Below are 19,836 nucleotides of genomic sequence, written 5' to 3' on the forward strand. Positions count from 1 at the left end.
CGACAGAGCATCTACAAAGATCTACTATTGTGTACACTAGCAGCGCTTCCCTTCTTTTTTTCCCCCTACATTTTAATAATATTCAAATTCATATTATCAACAAATCTACAATCTCATCTTCCTATTATGCAAAGCTTGATGTCAGGAAAATACCTGACTTTCAAATCTACACAAGACAGAAAGTTCTGCAACCTGCAGCTTCCCAAGCGCTCAAAATCCTGTGCAACCTTGCCTTGCCAGCTGATCGACCCATTGTGTTAGAGACGGGGGGAACAGGAGAGGGAACTCGGGAGAGAGGCAGGGGGGAGCTGGGTCTCCTACGCGTGATTATTGAGGTTGGGTCTTATCCCCTCCTCTCAGGGCCTTCGACACTCTGTAGCACTTTCACAAAGGAAGTGCCATGGAGCTGAACTAATCATTCACCCAGAGCCACGGAAGGGGGGTGAGGGTCCGCCAGCCCAGCCCCAGGAAAGGAGCACCCAGTGGCAGCCACTCAACGGGGGATACAGGCAGCTCCGAGGTGCTGGCTCTCTTTATCTCCTTCCAGGCACCACCACCACAGCACCAAGGGGTTGGTTAATGAGTTGGAGGAGGCAGAGGGAGTGGCTGTACACAAGGGGCTGAAGTTCACCGAGACACAAGCAGCAGGTGGAGGGAGAGAGAGAGAGAGAGAGAGAGAGAGATTGTGAGAGAGAGCCTGACGCACTGACGCTGTCAAGGAGACACACAAACCCTCCACCTGACTGAGGTAGGTGAAGCAGTGTTTGATGGGTGAATGCTCCTTGTTTGTTTCCTTGTGTTTCTAGGGGGGTTGTGGTGCACGACGCCGGTGGGAACAGGCTTTGATTTAGTGTGGATTGGATACCAATGGGAAAGTGAGAAGGTTGTTTAGTGAGTAAACGAGACCTGGAGTCAAATCCTTAGGGCTGACTTTCCACCTAAGGGCTTCAGAGCTGTCAGCAGGTGAGAGCATGTGTTTGTGTGTAATGTGTTAGTGTGTCCGTTTGTATGAATGTATAAGTGTATCTGTTTCTGTGAGCCTGCTTACACGTGTGCACTGTTCGTGTGCCCCAACTGGCATTGTTTGTATGTTGTGTCTCTGTATGTGCCTACTGTGTGTGTGTGTCTGTCTATCTGTCTGATGTGTGTATGCAATCACAGGTCATTGCAAAGCTGTGGGGAAGTGCACCATACGTATGGCGCTGCCTGCAATGTTCCTGTGTCTCTGTATAAAGCCTACTGTTTGTCTGTGTATGCATGTGTACGTGCATGTCTGTACATCATGTGTAGCCTGTGTGTCTGAGTGCTGTCCATAGATACCTTTTGGTAACCTGTCTTGCTCTGAATTTTCCCATGCCGTCCCTCTTCTCTAATCAGCAGCGTTTCTGAGGGGCTCCTGTGTTGAGTTGTTGCATGACTTCAGGGGAACAAAAGTCCGGCCCATTAGAGGACCAAACAGCTCCCTACTGTAGCAGTGCACCTCCCATTTAGCATTCGCCAAATTTTAATGGTCCATTTAATAACTTTGTGAAGTTCTTTGAAGATCCATTTGGCCCAGGGAAACGGAGGCAACCCGGTCCAAATGACACAGAGTCAGACCATAGTGGTCCGATCTTCTGGACAGTGGTCAGACAGAGAGGCCAGCGAAGAACAAGGAGGGAGAGAAGAGAGTGGTTGGCTGAGGGAAGGGGCCCCCATAATAACAAGAAGGCTTGAATAATAGCCTTCATTCAATATTTGGTTCAGCTGTAGTTCATACTGTACATCATGCTTAGCCTGTAGGTGGTTAGGGTTTGTAATTTGTTGTGGTGTGTGCATGTGTGCGTGTGTGTGACGTGTGTGTATACATTTACAGGTCATCGTAAAGCTGAGGGGAACTGTAAGGGTTAATCATTTGTGCATTTCAGACCAGATTTTGGATTATGGTCAGGAGACCCGGAGGGTTGATAGAACTGCACATTTTAGAGCAGCCTTTTATCTACCTATTGCCCCCAGCACAAGGTGCACCTGTGCACTGATCAAATCAAATGTATTTATAAAGCCCTTCTTACATCAGTTGATATCTCAAAGTGCTGTACAGAAACCCAGCCTAAAACCCCAAACAGCAAGCAATGCAGGTGTAGAAGCACGTTGGCTAGCAAAAACTCCCTAGAAAGGCCAGAACCGAGGAAGAAACCTAGAGAGGAACCAGGCTATGAGGGGTGGCCAGTCCTCTTCTGGCTGTGCCGGGTGGAGATTATAACAGAACATGGCCAAGATGTTCAAATGTTCATAGATGACCAGCAGGGTCAAATAATAATAATCACAGTGGTTGTCAAGGGTGCAACAGGTCAGCACCTCAGGAGTAAATGTCAGTTGGCTTTTCATAGCCGATCATTGAGAGTATCTCTACCGCTCCTGCTGTCTCTAGAGAGTTGAAAAAAGCAGGTCTGGGATAGGTAGCACGTCCGGTGAACAGGTCAGGGTTCCATAGCCGCAGGCAGAACAGTGGAAACTGGAGCGGCCAGGTGGACTGGGGACAGCAAGGAGTCATCAGGCCAGGTAGTCCTGAGGCATGGTCCTAGGGCTCAGGTCCTCCGAGAGAGAGAAAGAAAAAAAATTAGAGAGAGCATACTTAAATTCACACAGGACACCGGAAAAGACAGGAGAAATACTCCAGATATAACAGACTGACCCTAGCCCCCCGACACATAAACTACTGCAGCATAAATACTGGAGGCTGAGACAGGAGGGGTTGGGAGACACTGTGGCCCCATCTGACGATACCCCCGGACAGGGCCATAAAGGCAGGATATAACCCCACCCACTTTGCCAAAGCACAGCCCCCACACCACTAGAGGGATAACTTCAACCACCAGCTTACCATGATCATGATCATGACCACTGATCATGCTGTTTAATCAGCTTCCTTACCACACCTGTCAGGTGGATGGATTATGTTGGCAAAGAAGAAATGCTCACTAACAGGGATGTAAACAAATTTGTGCACAACATTTGAGAGAAATAAGCTTTTTGTGAGTATGGAACATTTCTGGGATCTTTTATTTCAGCTCATGAAACATAGGACCAACACTTTACATGTTGCATTTGTATTTTTGTTCAGTGTACATGCAGTTGTTGTCAGCAGCAGCCAAAAGAGAGATCTTCTGCCGCTGGTAGTTCTGGGCTACTGCAAGACAGCAAAAAATTGTGTTTTAAAAGTAATGTAATGTTTAACTAGGCTATTGAATCACTGATACTTATTTTACATAATGTATTAGAAATAATTTATACATACCTCCTCTCAGTCAGCAACAGTCTTCTAATGGCTTCATTAAACATAGTCCCCTCAACTGGCTCCACACTGAAATACTGAAATAAATGAGCAATTAGCTAATTGCCAATGTCAGGCTGGGTCTGTAGCTCTATTTGGCATATTCCATTTAAAAAAATTATGTTTATTTGAAAGAGTAGCTAATTAAAGTAGCCTAGATTTTTGGTTTATATAGCTAAATTAGCGAGCTAGCTTACAAATAGGCTCAAATTGTAATAACGTTTAACTTTGTCTAGCTTATAGTTTATCAAATGATTTTGGCTTCATATATTTGAATTAAATAATCAACTTTGCTTACCTTAATACATTGAAAAATAATGTGTTTATTGGTAGGCTACTTGCTGTTGGTTTAGCCACTGTCCTCTTGCATGTTCATGCTGGAATGGCAGTTGGTTTTTGAATCGGAAAGGCAGTTATATTTTTAATTGACCAAAAGGTTCTATACAGAACCCCTTTGAGTTCCCAGAAAAATTCCATATGCACAAAAAGCTTATTTCTCTCAAATTTTGGGCACAAATTTGTTTACATCCCTGTTAGTGAGCATTTCTCCTTTGCCAAGATAATCCATCCACCTGACAGATGTAGCATATCTAGAAGCTGATTAAACAGCATGATCATAACACAGGTGCACCTTGTGTTGGGGACAATAAAAGGCCACTCTAAAATGTGCAGTTTTGTCACACAACACTATGCCACAGATGTCTCAAGTTTTGTTGGAGCGTGCAATTGGCATGCTGACTGCAGGAATGTCGAACAGAGAATTGAAAGTCAATTTCTCTACCATAAGCCACTGTCATTTTAGAGAATTTGGCAGTACATCCAACCGGCCTCACAACCGCAGACCACGTGTAACCACTCCAGCCCAGGACCTCCACATCTGGCTTCTTCACCTGTGGGATCGTCTGACGGTGGGGGGGGATTTCTGTCTTTAATAAAGTCCTTTTGTGTGGAAAAACTCATTCTGATTGGCTGGGCCTGGCTCCCCTTTGGGTGGGCCTGGCTCCCAAGTGGGTGACCCTATGCCCTCCCAGGCCCACACATGGCTGCTCCTCTTCCCAGTCATGTGAAATCCATAGATTAGGGCCTAATGAATTAATTTCAATTGACTGATTTTCTTCTATGAACTGTAACTCAGTAAAATCTTTGAAATTGTTGCATGTTGCGTTTATATTTTTGTTCAGTGTATATATATATATATATATAACCTTTTTTAGTAAAGGGTTCCTTAATCTCATCCAAAAACCAAAAGGTTCTATATAGAACCCCAAACAACCTTTTTTTCTAAGAGTGTATAACTTACAGAAAACCATAATACAACCAATGAAAAACAAATAACACACACTGTATTATCTGCATCATAAACTGGGTGGTTCGAGCCCTGAATACTGATTGGTTGACAGCTGTGGTAAATCAGACCATATACAACGGGTATGACAATACATTTATTTTTACTGTTCTAATTACATAAGTAAGCCGTTTATAATAGCAATAAGGCACCTTGGGGGTTTGTGTTATATGGCCAATATACCACGGCTAAGGGCTGTATCCAGGCACTCCGCGTTACGTTGTACGTAAGAACAGCCCTTAGCCATGGTATATTGACCATATACCACACCCCCTCGGGCCGTATTGATTAATTGTGCTTCCCTTTACTGACCAAACCCACAGACAGACCAATAATACACAGAAACAACCCATACTCACAACAAATTCAAAATCACCATGCAACTCCATTATTATTGAATGGGAACTTCACTGATACAACACGTTCAGTTTGAAACTAATTGATGACCAAAGCTAACTCAAACACAATACATCTAGCTTTCATGGTATTCATTGGGAAATTGTGTTCTGTACATTCCAGTACTTTCTTCAAAGAATTTAACACAATTGTTTGAGAAAAAAAAATAAACATGTAACACACAAGTCATTACTGTGCAATTAACAATAATTTCCATAGAAATACCTGGTAATTTTCTTTAGCCTAAAATAAAGTGTTCCTCTAGATTTATATTCAACAGCAAACAAACAACAAGGGCAGGGAGGGGAGGGATGACCACAAGTAAATATGAGTCACTACTGATGAGAAGGACAAACACAATGAGACAGCGATGGACTAAACACTTATTTATAGGAACAAGGTCGCTCGGCACTAGATGAGAGAAGGTACACACACCTGTATGCATATCACCTCTGCTTGCCATATATGGTCACTGAGGTAATGGACAATCAAGTGTGTGTGTGTGTGTGTGTGTGTGTGTGTGTGTGTGTGTGTGTGTGTGTGTGTGTGTGTGTGTGTGTGTGTGTGTGTGTGTGTGTGTGTGTGTGTGTGTGTGTGTGTGTGTGTGTGTGTGTGTTAGAGAGAGAGAGAGGGCAAAATTCAGGAGCTGTAAACGGGGTGGTAAGATCCTGCTAGATCCTGACATCTCTCACCCTTTCCTCTCCAATCCTGGTTCCACCACATTAGGTGAATCTTTTGTACAACGTACCAAGCTATTGGTCGGTTTCTGTTTGTTTCCACGAAGATATGATGTAGCAAAAGAGGGTTTATGTTGAACAGGCTCTGTCTTGATGTAGACAATTAAGGTGAAATGTTGACTTGGTAACTGTGGAGATGTCACGTCCTGACCCTAGTAAGATGTCATTTTCTATAGTAGAGTTGATCAGGGCGTGACAGGGGGTGTTTTGGGGTTTTCTATGTTTTATATTTCTATGTTTAAGTTCTAGTTTTTCTATTTCTATGTTGAGATTGTTTGGGTTGATCTCTAATTGGAGGCAGCTGAACCTCATTGCCTCTAATTAGAGATCATATTTAAGTAGGAGTTGTTCTTCCTGGGTTTTGTGGGTAGTTATTTGCTGTTTAGTGTAGTTCACCTGACAGAACTGTTGTTGGTCGTTTTGTTAAAAAGTATATCCATTAAAAGTAAATATGAGCACTCTACATGCTGTGCCTTGGTCCCCTTTATACGACCCTCGTTACAGAACTACCCACCACAACTGGATCAAGCAGTGTGCTCGGGAGAAGATGGACACCTGGTCACATCAGGAGTGGATTGAGAGGAGAGACTGGACTTGGGGCCAGGTAATCGAGCGTTATCGGAGCCTACCTGGGAAGCACGAGAGGCTACAAAAACCCAAATAATAATTTTTGGGGTGGGCACATGGAGCAGTCGGCGGAGCCGAGGAGCAAACCAGAGGAGCAAACCAGAGCCAATCTGGGAGAAGAGGGAGAAGGGAGAAATGGGAGAACTATTGAGTTGGTGGAGGACGCACAAGTTTGATGCCACCTGAGTCAGCTCCCCGTACTCAACCTGAGAAGTGTGTGGAAGATCCGGAACAAGTGATACCGGCGATACACACCAGGTCTCCAGTAAGTCTCAACAGCCCGGTATGTCCTATGCCTGCTCCTCGCACTCTCCCTCCAGTGCGCCTCCATAGTCCAGTACGTTCTGTGCCTGCTCCTCGCACTCTCCTTTCAGTGCGCAGCCATAACCCGGTACAGCCAGTGCCTGCTGTGATTACTCGGCCCTTAGTGCGTCTCCCCAGTCCGGTGAGACCGGTTCCTGCTCCCCGCACTCGACCTGAGGTGCGTGTTACCAGTCTGGCGCCACCTATGCCAGTCCCACGCATCGGACCTCCAGTGCGCATCCCTAGTCCAGATCCTCCAGCGGCGGCTTGGAGGTCAGAACCTCCAGTAGTGGTCTACAGCACAGTGATTCCGGTAAGGATCGACAATCCGATTCCTCCAATAATGATCTACAGGCTTATGTTACAGAAGCAGAGGAATCTATGGGCGGAATGGAGGTTTCGCCATGAGCCAGAGCCACCTCCGTTGCTGGAGGATCGGGAGAAGAGGAAGGTTCTGGGTGTTGCGTATGAGCCGCCATAGACTGTTGTCACCCTCCCTACCCTCCCTTTTGTTTTGTGTTTTTTTGTTGCATTTGGAGTCTGCACCTTTGGGGGGGGGGGGGGGGGGGGGGACTGTCACGTCCTGACCCTAGTAAGATGTAATTTTCTATAGTAGAGTTGGTCAGGGTGTGACAGGGGGTGTTTTGGGGTTTTATATGTTTTATATTTCTATGTTTAAGTTGTAGAGTTCTATGTTGAGATTGTTTGGGTTGATCGCTAATTTAAAGGCAAATGAACCTCATTGCCTCTAGTTGGAGATCATATTTAAGTAGGGGTTTTTCTTCCTGGGTTTTGTGGGTAGTTTAGTGTAGTTCACCTGACGGAACTGTTATCGGTCGTTTTGTTAAGTATATTCATTAAAAGTAAATATGAGCACTCTACACGCTGTGCCTTGGTCCCGTTTATACGACCCTCGTTACAGGAGCCTTGGAGAGGTAGGCTAAGGAAAGCTGACCTGTGTTAGATGCTGGTATCGGGTAAAGTAGTGAAAGTTTCAACCTGCAAATGTATTGGTCATAGGAGACAGACATTTAAATGACTGTCCAATACTTCAGCTTGACGCATTGAAAAAGGATGGATCGCTTTAGATTTTGGGCACCAATGGTGAAAGTCTTCATGCCGTGACATGGTTTTGCTGTATTAGATACACGATTTTTGGTCCATTAAAATAACATAAAATTGATCAGGAATACAGTGTAGACATTGTTACTGTTGTAAGTGGCAGAATTTTTTTTTTATGGAGTATCTATATCACTCCTGTGTTCCAATGGCACGTTGTGTTAGCTAATCCAAGTTTATCGTTTTTAAAAGACTTAAAAGGATCATTAGAAAACCCTTCTGCAATTATGTTAGCACAGCTGAAAACGGTTGTCCTGATTAAAGAAGCAATAAAACTGGCCTTCTTTAGACTAGTTGGGTATCTGGAGCATCATTTGTGGGTTCGATTACAGGCTCAAAATGGCCAGAAACAAAGAACTTTCTTCTGAAACTCGTCAGTCTATTTTTGTTCAGAGAAATGAAGGCTATTCCATGCAAGAAATGTCCAAGAAACTGAAGATCGCAGTGCGACACAAACACAGTTACACATGGAATAAACAAATGCGCAGTCAATAAGACAATAGAAAAGTCTGTGCGAATGAAGAAAGATTAGGGAGGTAAGGCAATAAATAGGCCATAATGGCGAAATAATTACCATTTAGCAATTAAACACTGGAGTGATAGATGTGCAGAAGATGAATGTGCAAGTAGAGATACTGGGGTGCAAAGGAGCAAAAAAAATATAACAATATGGGGATGAGGTAGTTGGGTGGCTGTGTGATAGACTGCCTCCAATTTGTTGAGTAGAGTGTTAGAGGCTATTTTTGTAAATGACATCGCCGAAGTCAAGGATCGGTAGGATAGTCAGTTTTACGAGGGTATGTTTGGCAGTACGAGTGAAGGAGGCTTTGTTGCAAAATAGGAAGCTGATTCTAGATTTCATTTTGGATTGGAGATGCTTAATGTGAGTCTGGAAGGAGAGTTTACAGTCTAACCAGACACCCAGGTATTTGTAGTTGTCCACATATTCTAAGTCAGAACCGTCCAGAGTAGTGATGCTGGACTGGCGGGCAGGTGTGGGCAGCGATCGGTTGAAGAGCATGCATTTAGTTTTACTTGCATTTAAGAGCAGTTGGAGGCCACAGAAGGAGAGTTGTATGGCATTGAAGCTCATCTGGAGGTTTGTTAACACAGTGTCCAAAGAAGTGTGGGATAGTAGTCCTGTTATGTGGACGTTTTGTTCCTATATGTTGTTGGGGATTATATCTATCTGATATTCAACTCAAGGCTTTTCGCAGTGGACATTTAAAAACAGATTAAACATAGGCTAGTCCAGGACAAAAATACATGCTCTGTGCCGAATTTCTATTAAAATATTTTTTTTGTTCAGGACTAGGCTTAGCCTAATGTCCTGTGATCAGATTGTGTGCAGATGACCAAATTACGCAAGAGTTTACTTCATGGTTAACAGAAATTCGGTTTAGCCTACTCTGTCTGTGATACCGGTCCTAAAGGTTTAAAGCCTTGATAAGGTCATTGTTCTCCATCTCTCTCTTAGATTCATAGAGAAGAACTTGGCTGTCATAAGAACTTGGCTTCGGGTCGCAACAAAATGTACCAACTAAATGACAAAACATAAATGTGTCATTCCAGCATTTTCAGTTTTGAGAGATTATAATTAGTCAAATAAGCCATGAGACCATAGCAGTATAACCATTATAGACACTGTAGTAAGGCACCATGTGTTTTGGCACTCAGGAAATTGGAGACGGCTGTATGTGTTCAAGGATGTGGTAACATTTGGGCGGTAGTGAGGCTTTCACTTCCTTCATTGTGGCCAACTGTTTACAATTCTCCTGCAATGGTTTCTTCAAAATAAGTGGTTCTTTCGAGGAGGGTCCCACCCTGATTTTGCCAGTGCAATGAGCACATAGTGAGATACTCTTGAACAGTATACTCCCATTGCCATTCTGTGACCTGAGACAGAAAATGAAATAATCTACAAAGGTGACATCATTGACTCAGCAAATGATCAACTCAAATATATAAGGGTCAACTCCTCCCCTTAGTAAGTCATACAAGGTAGCGGAGCCAGGTAATGCAAAGAAATAGTAGAGTTTATAGAGTTTGTATGTTTTGATGAGGTTTTAAGGTTTTCAGTATTCTAAATTCTCTGTGTCATGGTATGGAATACTATTGAATGTGTATACAACAGAATATATTAAGGTTAGCTAGTTCCATTAAGACATAGTGAACCACACAATGACCCCCCCCCCCCCCCCTTCCTTCTAGGTATCTTATCTAAACTGAATCTGGCACCATGCCACAAATGCAGGTCAAAACCCAAGTTGCAAAACTCCTGAATAAAACCACGCCAGGGCTGCAGATATGGAGGATAGAGGTGAGACACCAGAACATATTTATTTTATCACTACACTCTTAGAAAAAAAAGATGCTACCTAGAACCTAAAATAATTATTTGGCTGTCCCATAAGAGAACTCTTTGAAGAACCCTTTTTTGGTTCCATGTATAACCCTTTTGGTTCCAGGAAGAACCCTTATGGGTTCCATGTAGAACCCTTTCCACAGAGGATTCTACATGGAACCCAAAAGGGTTATACCTGGAACCAAAAAGGGTTCTCCTATGGGGAGGGCCGAAGAACCCTTTTGGAACCCTTTTTTTATAAGAGTGTGTAATGAATATGATAGCAGAAGAAACGTCTAACATGTAAATGCCATTCAAAGTTAGGCTCTTAATCTAAACTTTTTCACACAAGGACATTAAATGCTATTGAACTTGTTTCCTTATTGGTCAGGACATGGAGATGGTGCCCTTCCCTTCTAAAGCATATGGACAATTCTATGAAGGTGACAGCTATGTCGTTCTATATGTAAGTAATCAATGTAGCATTATGTATGTGTATTCAAAACTACTCCAAAAAAGTGGCCTTTACAGACAAAATACACAATGGCATCCCAGTAACATATTTCTGTCTGATCCCGTAGACCAATAAGATGCGCAGCTCGTTCACCTACGACCTCCACTATTGGCTGGGAAAGGCCACCTCCCATGACGAGCAGGGGGCGGCGGCCATCTACACCACCATGATGGACGAGCACCTGGGAGGCATGGCTGTGCAGCACCGTGAGGCGCAGGGCTATGAGAGCGACACCTTTCGTGGATACTTCAAAAAGGGCATCATGTGAGTGATGTACAACAAACTACACCTGCCTACTGTATGGATAATATGTAATGTCAAACTATTTATAGACAAACAACTTCAGTTCCTTCAACTCATTATTCACACGTGTCACGTCCTGACCAGTAAAGGGGTTATTTGTTATTGTAGTTTGGTCAGGATGTGGCAGGGGGTGTTTGTTTTATGTGGTTCGGGGTTTGTTGGACTATGTACTTATGTAAGAGGGGTGTTTCTTTTATTGTGTTCTGTTTTTTTTTGGTCTGTTAGTGTACTTCTATGTTCAATCTAGTCTATGTTTAGTTCATTGGATTGACCTTCAATTGGAGGCATCTGTTCCTCGTTGCCTCTGATTGAAGGTCCTATGTATAGGGGTGTTTTTGTAATGGGATTTGTGGGTAGTTGTTTCCTGTTTTGTGTCTGTGCACCTGACAGGACTGTTTAGTGTCGGTCGTTGTTTTGTATACGCGATTTGTTTCTTTTTCCTTTTGATTTAATAAAGAAGATGAGTATACACGTTCCCGCTGCACCTTGGTCCAATCCTTACGACGCCCGTTACAACACGTCATCAGAGTGTGACGTATATTGAACACTGAACGAGAGACCTCGGTTTATTGTTTGTGTAAAGTTGTGACAGTGTTTCCTTGCAAAGTTAAATTTATATACTTTTTGATTTTGTGACCACTTCCATCTGTCCCGGGATTGCCGAAGCTAGCTACGAGCCTAGCTGGGAGCTATCAGTGTCAAACTAGCAGGGTTTTCCACAAACAGCTTGAACACAGTATGTGACACAGTTAGCCCTTGTCCCACGGTTATTGTTGCTGTATTCCCTGCGCTTTTCCCCTGCAACCTGACCTGGCTGGAACTACATTGTATAGCTACCAACATCAGCGATGCTGCTACCAACTGTATGTGCAAAGATACTGCTTTCGTCCTCACTGCTGTGAGCAAATCTTAAGGAGGACACATTTCAGATTTATAACATAATCCAGGTAGAATCAGGAATTCCCCAGGGCAACTATCTAGGCCCCTTACCTTATTCAATCTTTACTTACGACATACAGCTGGCTTTGAGTAAAGCCAGTGTGTCTATGTATGCAGATGACTTAACACTATACACGTCAGTTACTACAGCGACTGAACTGACTGCAACATTTAACAAAAGAGCTGCAGTTAGTTTTACAATTGGTGGCAAGGAATACGTTAGTCCTAAATATTTCAAAAACTAAAAGCATCGTATTTGGGACAAATCAGTCATTAAACCCTAAACCTCAACTAAATCTTGTAATGAATCATGTGGAAATTGAGCAAGTTGAGGTGACTAAACTGCTTGGAGTAACACTTTTCTTGTAAAATGTCATGGTCAAACATGTTCATACAACAGTAGCTAAGATGGGTAGAAGTCTGTCCATAATAAAGCGCTACTCCTCATTCTAAACACTATCAACAGGGCAGGTCCTACAGGCCCTAGTTTTGTTGCACCTGGACTACTGTTCAGTCGTGTAATCAGGTGCCACAAAGAGGGACTTAGGAACATTACAATTGGATCAGAACAGGGCAGCATGGCTGGCCCTTAAATGTACACGAAGAGTTAACATTAATGATATGCATGTCAATCTCTCATGGCTCAAAGTGGACGAGAGATTGACTTCATCACTAGTGCGCAAAGAGATGGCTGCTGTTTTACGGGCTCCTAACCAATTGTGCTATTTTGTGTGGGTTTTTTGCGTTGTTTGTAACTTATTTTGTACATAATGTTTCTGCCACCATCTCTTATGACAAAAACAGCTTCTGGGTAATAGAACAGCGATTACTCACCTCGAAATGGACAAAGATTTTTTCTTTAACTTCTTTGGGAACGGGGGCAGTACTGAGTAGCTTGGATGAGTAAGGTGCCCAGAGTAAATTTCCTGCTACTCAGGCCCAGAAGCTAGAATATGCATATAATTAGTAGATTTTGATAGAAAACACTCTAAAGTTTCCAAAACTGTTAAAATAATGTCTGTGAGTATAACAGAACTCATATGGCAGGCAAAAACCTGAGAAAAATCCAACCAGGAAGTGGGAAATCTGAGGTTTGTAGTTTTTTTTAAGTGATTGCCTATCCAATATACTGTGTCTATGGGGTCAGATTGCACTTCCTAAGGCTTCCACTAGATGTCAACAGTCTTTAGAACGTTGTTTCAGGCATCTACTGTGAAAGGGGAGCGAATAAGAGCTGTTTCAACCAGGGGTCTGAAAGCCTTTAGTTGTTGATCGTGCGTGGCCGTGAGCGCGAGCTCCATTCCCCTTCCTTTCTAAAGACAAAGGAATTGTCCGATTGGAATATTATTGAAGATTTATGATAAAAACATCCTAAAGATTGATCATATACATCGTCAAGACATGTTTCTACGAACTATAATGAAACTTTTTTGACTTTTTGTCGGGACTTTGTGAGCGCGCCTTGTCCATTTGGATTACTGGACTAAACACGCGAACAAAAAGAAGGTATTTGGACATAAAGATTAAATTAGCCTTTTTGAAATCTGACACAGCGGTTGCATTAAGAAGTTTATCTTTAATCGTTTGTTTAACAATTGTATCTTTCATCAATGTTTATGATGAGTATTTCTATAATTTGATGTGGCTCTCGGCACGTTCACCTTTTTTGAGACAATGCATTTCTGAACATAACGCGCCAATTTCAAATGAGGTTTTTGGACATAAAGATGAACTTTATCAAACAAAACACACATTTATTGTCTAACATGGAGTCCTGGGAGTGCCATCCAGTGAAGATCATCAAAGGTTAGTGATTAGTTTTAATGCTATTTCTGTCTTTTGTGACACCTCTCCTTCTTTGGAAAATGGCTGTATGGTTTTCTGTGGCTAGGCACTGACCTAACATAATGCGCTAGCGTCCCACATATCCCAGAGAGGTTAACGAGTCAGACGCAAAGGATTTACTCCAGATACCGGACCAGGCCCAAATCCCCTTCATTCTCATGAAGAAAAGATGCCGATACGGGGGACCATCCGTCCTATTGGCTAACGTGCAATCATTGGAGAATAAACTGGATGAGCTCCGGTCAAGACTATCCTACCAACAGGACATTAAAAACTGCAATATCTTACATGGATAATATACAGTTGGCTGGTTTTTCTGTGCATCAGCAAGACAGAACAGCTGCCTCCGGTAATACAAGGGGTGGCAGTCTGTGTCTATTTGTCAATAACAGCTGGTGTGCGAAATCAAATATTAAGGAAGTCTTAAGGTTTTGCTTACCTGAGGTGGAGTATCTCATGATAAGCTGTAGACCACATTATTTACCAAGAGAGTTTTCATCTATATTTTTCGTAGCTGTCTATTTACCACCACAAACCGATGCTGACACTAAGACCGCACTCAACGAGCTGTATAAAGCCATGAGCAAACAAGAAAATGCTCCTCCAGAAGCGGCACTCCTAGTTGTCTGGGACTTTAATGCAGGAAAACTGAAATCCGTTTGGCCTATTTTCTACCAGCATGTTACATGTGCAACCAGGTGGAAAAAAAACTCTAGACCACCTTTACTCCACACACAGAGACGCTTACAAAGCTTTCTCTCGCCCTCCATTTGACAAATCTGACCATAATTCTATCCTCCTGATTCCTGCTTACAAGCAAAAACTAAAGCAGGAAGTACCAGTGACTCGCTCAATACGGAAGTGGTCAGCTGATGCAGATGCTAAGCTACAGGACTGTTTTTTGTTCCGGGATGGCATTGAGGAGTATAACACAGCAGTCACCGGCTTCATCATGAAGTGCATCGATGACATTGTCCCCACAGTGACCGTACGTACATACCCCAACCAGAAGCCATGGATTACAGGTAACATCCACACTAAGCTAAAGGGTAGAGCTGCCGCTTTCAAGGAGCAGGACTCTAACCCGGACACTTATATGAAATCCCACTATGCCGTCAGACAAATCATCAAAGAGGCAAAGCGTCAAGACTAAGATTGAATCCTACTACACCAGCTCCCACGCTCGTCGGATATGTCAGTGCTTGCAAACTATTACAGACTACAAAAGGATGCCCAGCCGCAAGCTGCCCAATTGCACAAGCCTACCAGACGAGCTAATGTAGGTATTACAGTCATAGACTGTTCTCTCTGCTGCCGCACTGCAAGAAGTACCGGAGCACCTTTAAAAGAGGGGTCTCAAATGAACATAGGGGGTTTAAAGGGTGTGTGTGTCTCAGTCACCAGATCGCAACCCAAGTGAACACTTATGGGAGATTCTGGAGCAGCACCTGAGACAGAGTTTCTCGTGGCAGAATGATGTCGCTTCCCTCCAATAGAGTTCCAGACACTTGTAGAATCTATGCCAAGGCGCATTGAAGCTGTTCTGGCAGCTCGTGGTGGGTGGCCAAACACCCTTTTAAGAAACTTTATGTTGGCATTCTTGGCAGTTACTGTAGATTGTATTGATATTATATAGCCCCCTTCCCTCTACAGCAAAGGCCGTTTCCTCTTGTAGTGTTTCTTTATCTAATCTTGTTACTACATCAGACAGGATAAAAAATAAACACTGTGAGGAACTTAACACAACCATCACTTCTGCATTCTGGCTTCTGAAAAAAAGCATAGTGGTCAGGCAGAAGAGTATGTAGGGTGGAGTGGAGTCAGAGTGGTACAGCACAACATAAATAACTTCAGAACCAAACAGTGACGCAGAACGCAAGCTGACGTACCTAATATGTAATGGTATTCAGCAGGGTTCAATTTAAATTGAAGCCAGTCAATTAAGGAATTGAGTTGAATTTTACATTTAAAAAAATGTAAAATAGTTTATCCATTTATCCATTCTATTAAGAAGTCATTGAAAATATATGCCTATTTTTCAATTATTGATTTCGAATTTCAGTTTACTTCCAGAATTTACTGACATCAATTCAAATTGACCATAATCCTGGTATTAATTCCATATAACATCAAAAGGGGTTTCAAACCATCATTGATGCCCATTATCTGACAGCACTCCTTGTGCGTGTTTTTCCACAGCTACAAGAGTGGCGGCGTGGCGTCTGGGATGAAGCAGGTGGAGACCAACACCTACAACATCCGCCGCCTGCTCCATGTCAAGGGAAGGAAGCATGTGGTGGCTGGAGAGGTGAGAAAGCTCACAGCTGCAGCCCCAACTCAAGCCAATATATCCCTAGTGGAATATATTACTTCCACACAGCCTCGGCTCTGCCCTTGACTAATGTTTTCTTCATTTACTATATTGCCTTCTTCAATTCTACTGGACTAGAAACAGCTCTCCACACCTCACCTCAGAAGAGATGCGGAACACTTGGGTTCAAGTGCATAAATGATTAGTCACATTTGCTGTGCCACTGACTGGCTCTGTGTAGCTCCTCTACAACTGGCATAATCACACTTAAAGACTGTCAAGAAATCACACTGATGTGTCTTTATGATCATCCCAAGGTAAATGTACTTATAATTGTGAAAGCTGAGTACAATGTCTTATAAGGAAAAATTGTTAACCCTTAGAGATCTCTAACCCTTAAAGAGATTGTTGGTCGACACATCAGTGCAATTTACTGTTAAAAATCTACAGTATCAATCAGGTGCGTCATACACCTATTATTTTAGAAGCGACACAAAGTACGTAAGGATGGAGGAGGGGGGTTGAATAATTTAGCATTTTTCAAACACCTGAAACAGCTTTTTCCTGAAATCTAGAGCCATAATCGTTATGCCTAATTTTATGTAAAACAAATGTGCATATATATACAGTGCATTCGGAACATATTCCCTTGACTTTTCCACATTTGAATACGTTACAGCCTTATTCTAAAATGGTCAAAACATTTTTTTCCCTTCATCAATCTACACACAATACCCCATGATGACAAAGCAAAAACAGGTTTTTAGAACTGAATTATAACATTTACATAAGTACAGAGTGAAGGGTCTGAATACTATGTTGAAGCACCTTTGGCAGCGATTACAGCCTTGGGTCTTCTTGGGTATGACGCTCCAAGCTTGCATACCTGTATTTGGGGAGTTTCTCCCATTCTTCTCTGCAGATCCTCTCAAGCTCTGTCAGATTGGATGGGGAGTGTCGATAGCACAGCTATTTTCAGGTCCCTCCAGAGATGTTCGATGGGGTTAAAGTCCAGGTTCTGGCTGGGCCACTCAAGGATATTCAGAGACTTGTCCCAAAGCCACTCCTGCGTTATCTTGGTTGTGTGCTTAGGGTCGTTGTCCTGTTTGAAGAATCTTCACCCCAGTCTGAGGTCCTGAGCAGTTTTTCATCAAGGATCTCTCTATACTTTGCTCCGTTCATCTTTCCCTCGATCCTGACTAGTCTCCCTGTCTTTGTCGCTGAAAAACATCCCCACAGCATGATACTGCCACCACCATGCTTTACCGCTGGGATGGTGTAAGGTTTCCTCCTGACGTGGCACTTGGCATTCATCAGACCAGAGAATCTTGTTTCTCATGGTCTGAGAGTCTTTAGGTGCCTTTTTGCTCCAAGCGGGCTGTCATTTGCCTTTTACTGAAGAGTGGCTTCTGTCTGGCCACTCTACCATAAAGGTCTGATTGACTGCTGCAGAGATGGTTGTCCTCCTGGAAGGTTCTCCCATCTCCACAGAGGAACTCTGGAGCCTGGTCAGAGTGTCCATTGGGTTCTTTGTCACCTCCCTGACCAAGGCCCTTCTCTCCAGATTGCTCAGTTTGGCCGGGCAGCCAGCTCTAGGAAGAGTCTAGGTGGTTCCAAACTTCTTACTTTTAAAAATGGTGAAGGCCACTGTGTTCTTGGGGATCTTCAATGAGACAGACCATTTTTGGTACCCTTCCTCAGATCTGTACCTCGACACAATCCTGTCTCAGAGCTCTACGGACAATTCCTTCGACCTCATGGCTTGGTTTTTGCTCTAACGTGCCCTGTCAACTGTGGGACCTTATATAGACAGATGTGTTCCTTTCAAAATCAGAATTACTTACGCAAATAAGGCATTTCAGATTTGTAATTTCGAAAAACCTGTTTTTGCTTTGCCATTATGGGGTATTGTGTAGGGGTTCTGAATACTTTCTGAATGCACTGTATATATTTCCTTTCTTGATAACTTATGTTAGTGTAACGTCCGTCGTTAAAGGTAGACCAAGGCGCAGCGTAAGTTGGGTTCATCTTTCTTTATTTTAAACGTGAACCAGCAAAACAATAAACAATACAATGAATGAAAAGCTATGCGTGCAAACACATGCAACGCAAAGACAACTTCCCACACCAGACAGGCGGAAAAGGGCTACCTAAGTATGGCTCCCAATCAGCGACAACGAAGTACAGCTGTCCATGATTGAGAGCCATACCAGGCCAAAACACAGAAATACAAAACCTAGATAGGGAACATAGAAATATAGAACATACATCAAAACACACAAAACAAACACCCCCTGCCACGCCCTGACCAAACTACTATAACAAATAACCCCTTTTACTGGTCAGCACCTGAAACAAACTCACAAAATAATAACCCCAAACTAAAGGGAGGGAAGGGAGGGTGGCCACCGTCAACGACAGTTCTTGTGCTACACCCACCCCTTCCCAATCCTCCCCCCTACGGAGGTGACTCAGGAGCGGGACACAGACCCCACTGGCTCCATCCACTTTGGTGGCGCCTCTAGAGCGGGGTCCCTCGCCGCCGAAGCCGGACTGGCGGGCGACTCTGGCTGCGCCGGACAGGCGGGCCTTGCAGTAGGCCTGGCTCTGGGCGCAGGCACAGGATTCACCAGGCTGGGGAGACATGCAGCAGGCCTGGCTCTGGGAGCAGGCACAGGATTCACCAGGCTGGAGAGACATGCAGGAGGCCTGGCTCTGGGAGCAGGCACAGGACTCACCAGGCTGGAGAGACATGCAGGAGGCCTGGCTCTAGGAGCAGGCACAGGATAGACCGGGTCTCGAAGACGTACTGGAGGTCTGGCGCGCACAGCCTGCACAACCCGTCCTGGCTGGGTTGTAACAGTAGCCCTGCACGGGTGGAGTGCTGGCACAGGGCAAACTGGGCTGTGCAGAGGACTGATGGCTGCCGTGCGTAGAGCAGGCGCAGGGTAGCCTGTGCCTAGGAGAAGCACTGGTGGTCAGATGTGCTGCGCAGGCATACTCCTTCCTGGCTGGATGCCCACTCTAGCACGGCACTTGCGGGGGGCTGGGATGTAGCGCACCGGGCTATGAGCGCGCACTGGAGACACCGTGCGCTCTACTGCATAACACGGTGCCTGACCAGTACCACGCCGCTTCCGGTAAGCACGGGGAGTTGGCTCAGGTCTAACGCCTGACTCCGCCAATCTCTCCGTGTGCCCCTTCACCTCCACCTGCTTCCCCGGCAGGCTGTTGCAATGGTCCAATAGCTGTTCCCAAGTCCAGTCTATTCTTCCCTCCAATTCCTTCAGCGACCAGGATGCCATCACCTCCCGAGCACGCTGCTTGATCCATTCCTGGTGCTGCTCCCTTCCACGCTGCTTGGTCCGTTGGTGGTGGGAAGTTCTGTAACATCCGTCGTTAAAGGTAGACCAAGGCGTAGCGTGAGTTGGGTTCATCTTTCTTTATTTTAAACGTGAACCAGCAAAACAATACAACGAACGAAAAGCTATGCGTGCAAACACATGCAATGCAAAGACAACTTCCCACACCAGACAGGTGGAAAAGGGGCTACCTAAGTATGGCTCCCAATCAGCGACAACGAAGTACAGCTGTCCCTGATTGAGAGCCATACCAGGCCAAAACACAGAAATACAAAACATAGATAGGGAACATAGAATGAACATAGAAATATAAAATATAGAACATACATCAAAACCCCAAAACACACAAAACAAACACCCCCTGCCACGCCCTGACCA

At 44.0% G+C, this 19,836-nt stretch overlaps 1 protein-coding gene and 1 long non-coding RNA gene across 4 annotated transcripts in view; one reads left to right on the forward strand and one right to left on the reverse strand.

Moving 5' to 3' along the window:
* The first annotated feature begins 74 nt into the window (after positions 1 to 74).
* Positions 75 to 19,836, forward strand: part of LOC106586127 (villin-1) — a 33,498-nt gene continuing 13,736 nt past the window's right edge. The window contains exons 1-5 of one of the 3 annotated variants that reach the window (XM_014173018.3): positions 75 to 748; positions 10,052 to 10,160; positions 10,576 to 10,650; positions 10,766 to 10,962; positions 15,985 to 16,093. In XM_014173018.3, coding sequence (XP_014028493.2) covers positions 10,080 to 10,160; positions 10,576 to 10,650; positions 10,766 to 10,962; positions 15,985 to 16,093 — 462 coding nt within the window. In that variant the 5' untranslated portion in view covers positions 75 to 748; positions 10,052 to 10,079. Of the gene's footprint in view, positions 964 to 10,051; positions 10,161 to 10,575; positions 10,651 to 10,765; positions 10,963 to 15,984; positions 16,094 to 19,836 lie in introns of all 3 variants that reach the window. The other 2 variants (XM_014173019.3, XM_014173021.3) reach the window with 2 other exon arrangements.
* Positions 3,005 to 3,777, reverse strand: LOC106586128 (uncharacterized). Its single transcript, XR_001324134.3, has 3 exons — positions 3,612 to 3,777; positions 3,278 to 3,351; positions 3,005 to 3,169 (listed from the first exon to the last, which is right to left on the reverse strand). It is a non-coding gene; the product is annotated as an uncharacterized LOC106586128 (long non-coding RNA).

Source organism: Salmo salar, chromosome 25 (genome assembly GCF_965601325.2).
Source record: "Salmo salar chromosome 25, fSalSal1, whole genome shotgun sequence".
NCBI classification, from domain to species: domain Eukaryota; kingdom Metazoa; phylum Chordata; class Actinopteri; order Salmoniformes; family Salmonidae; genus Salmo; species Salmo salar.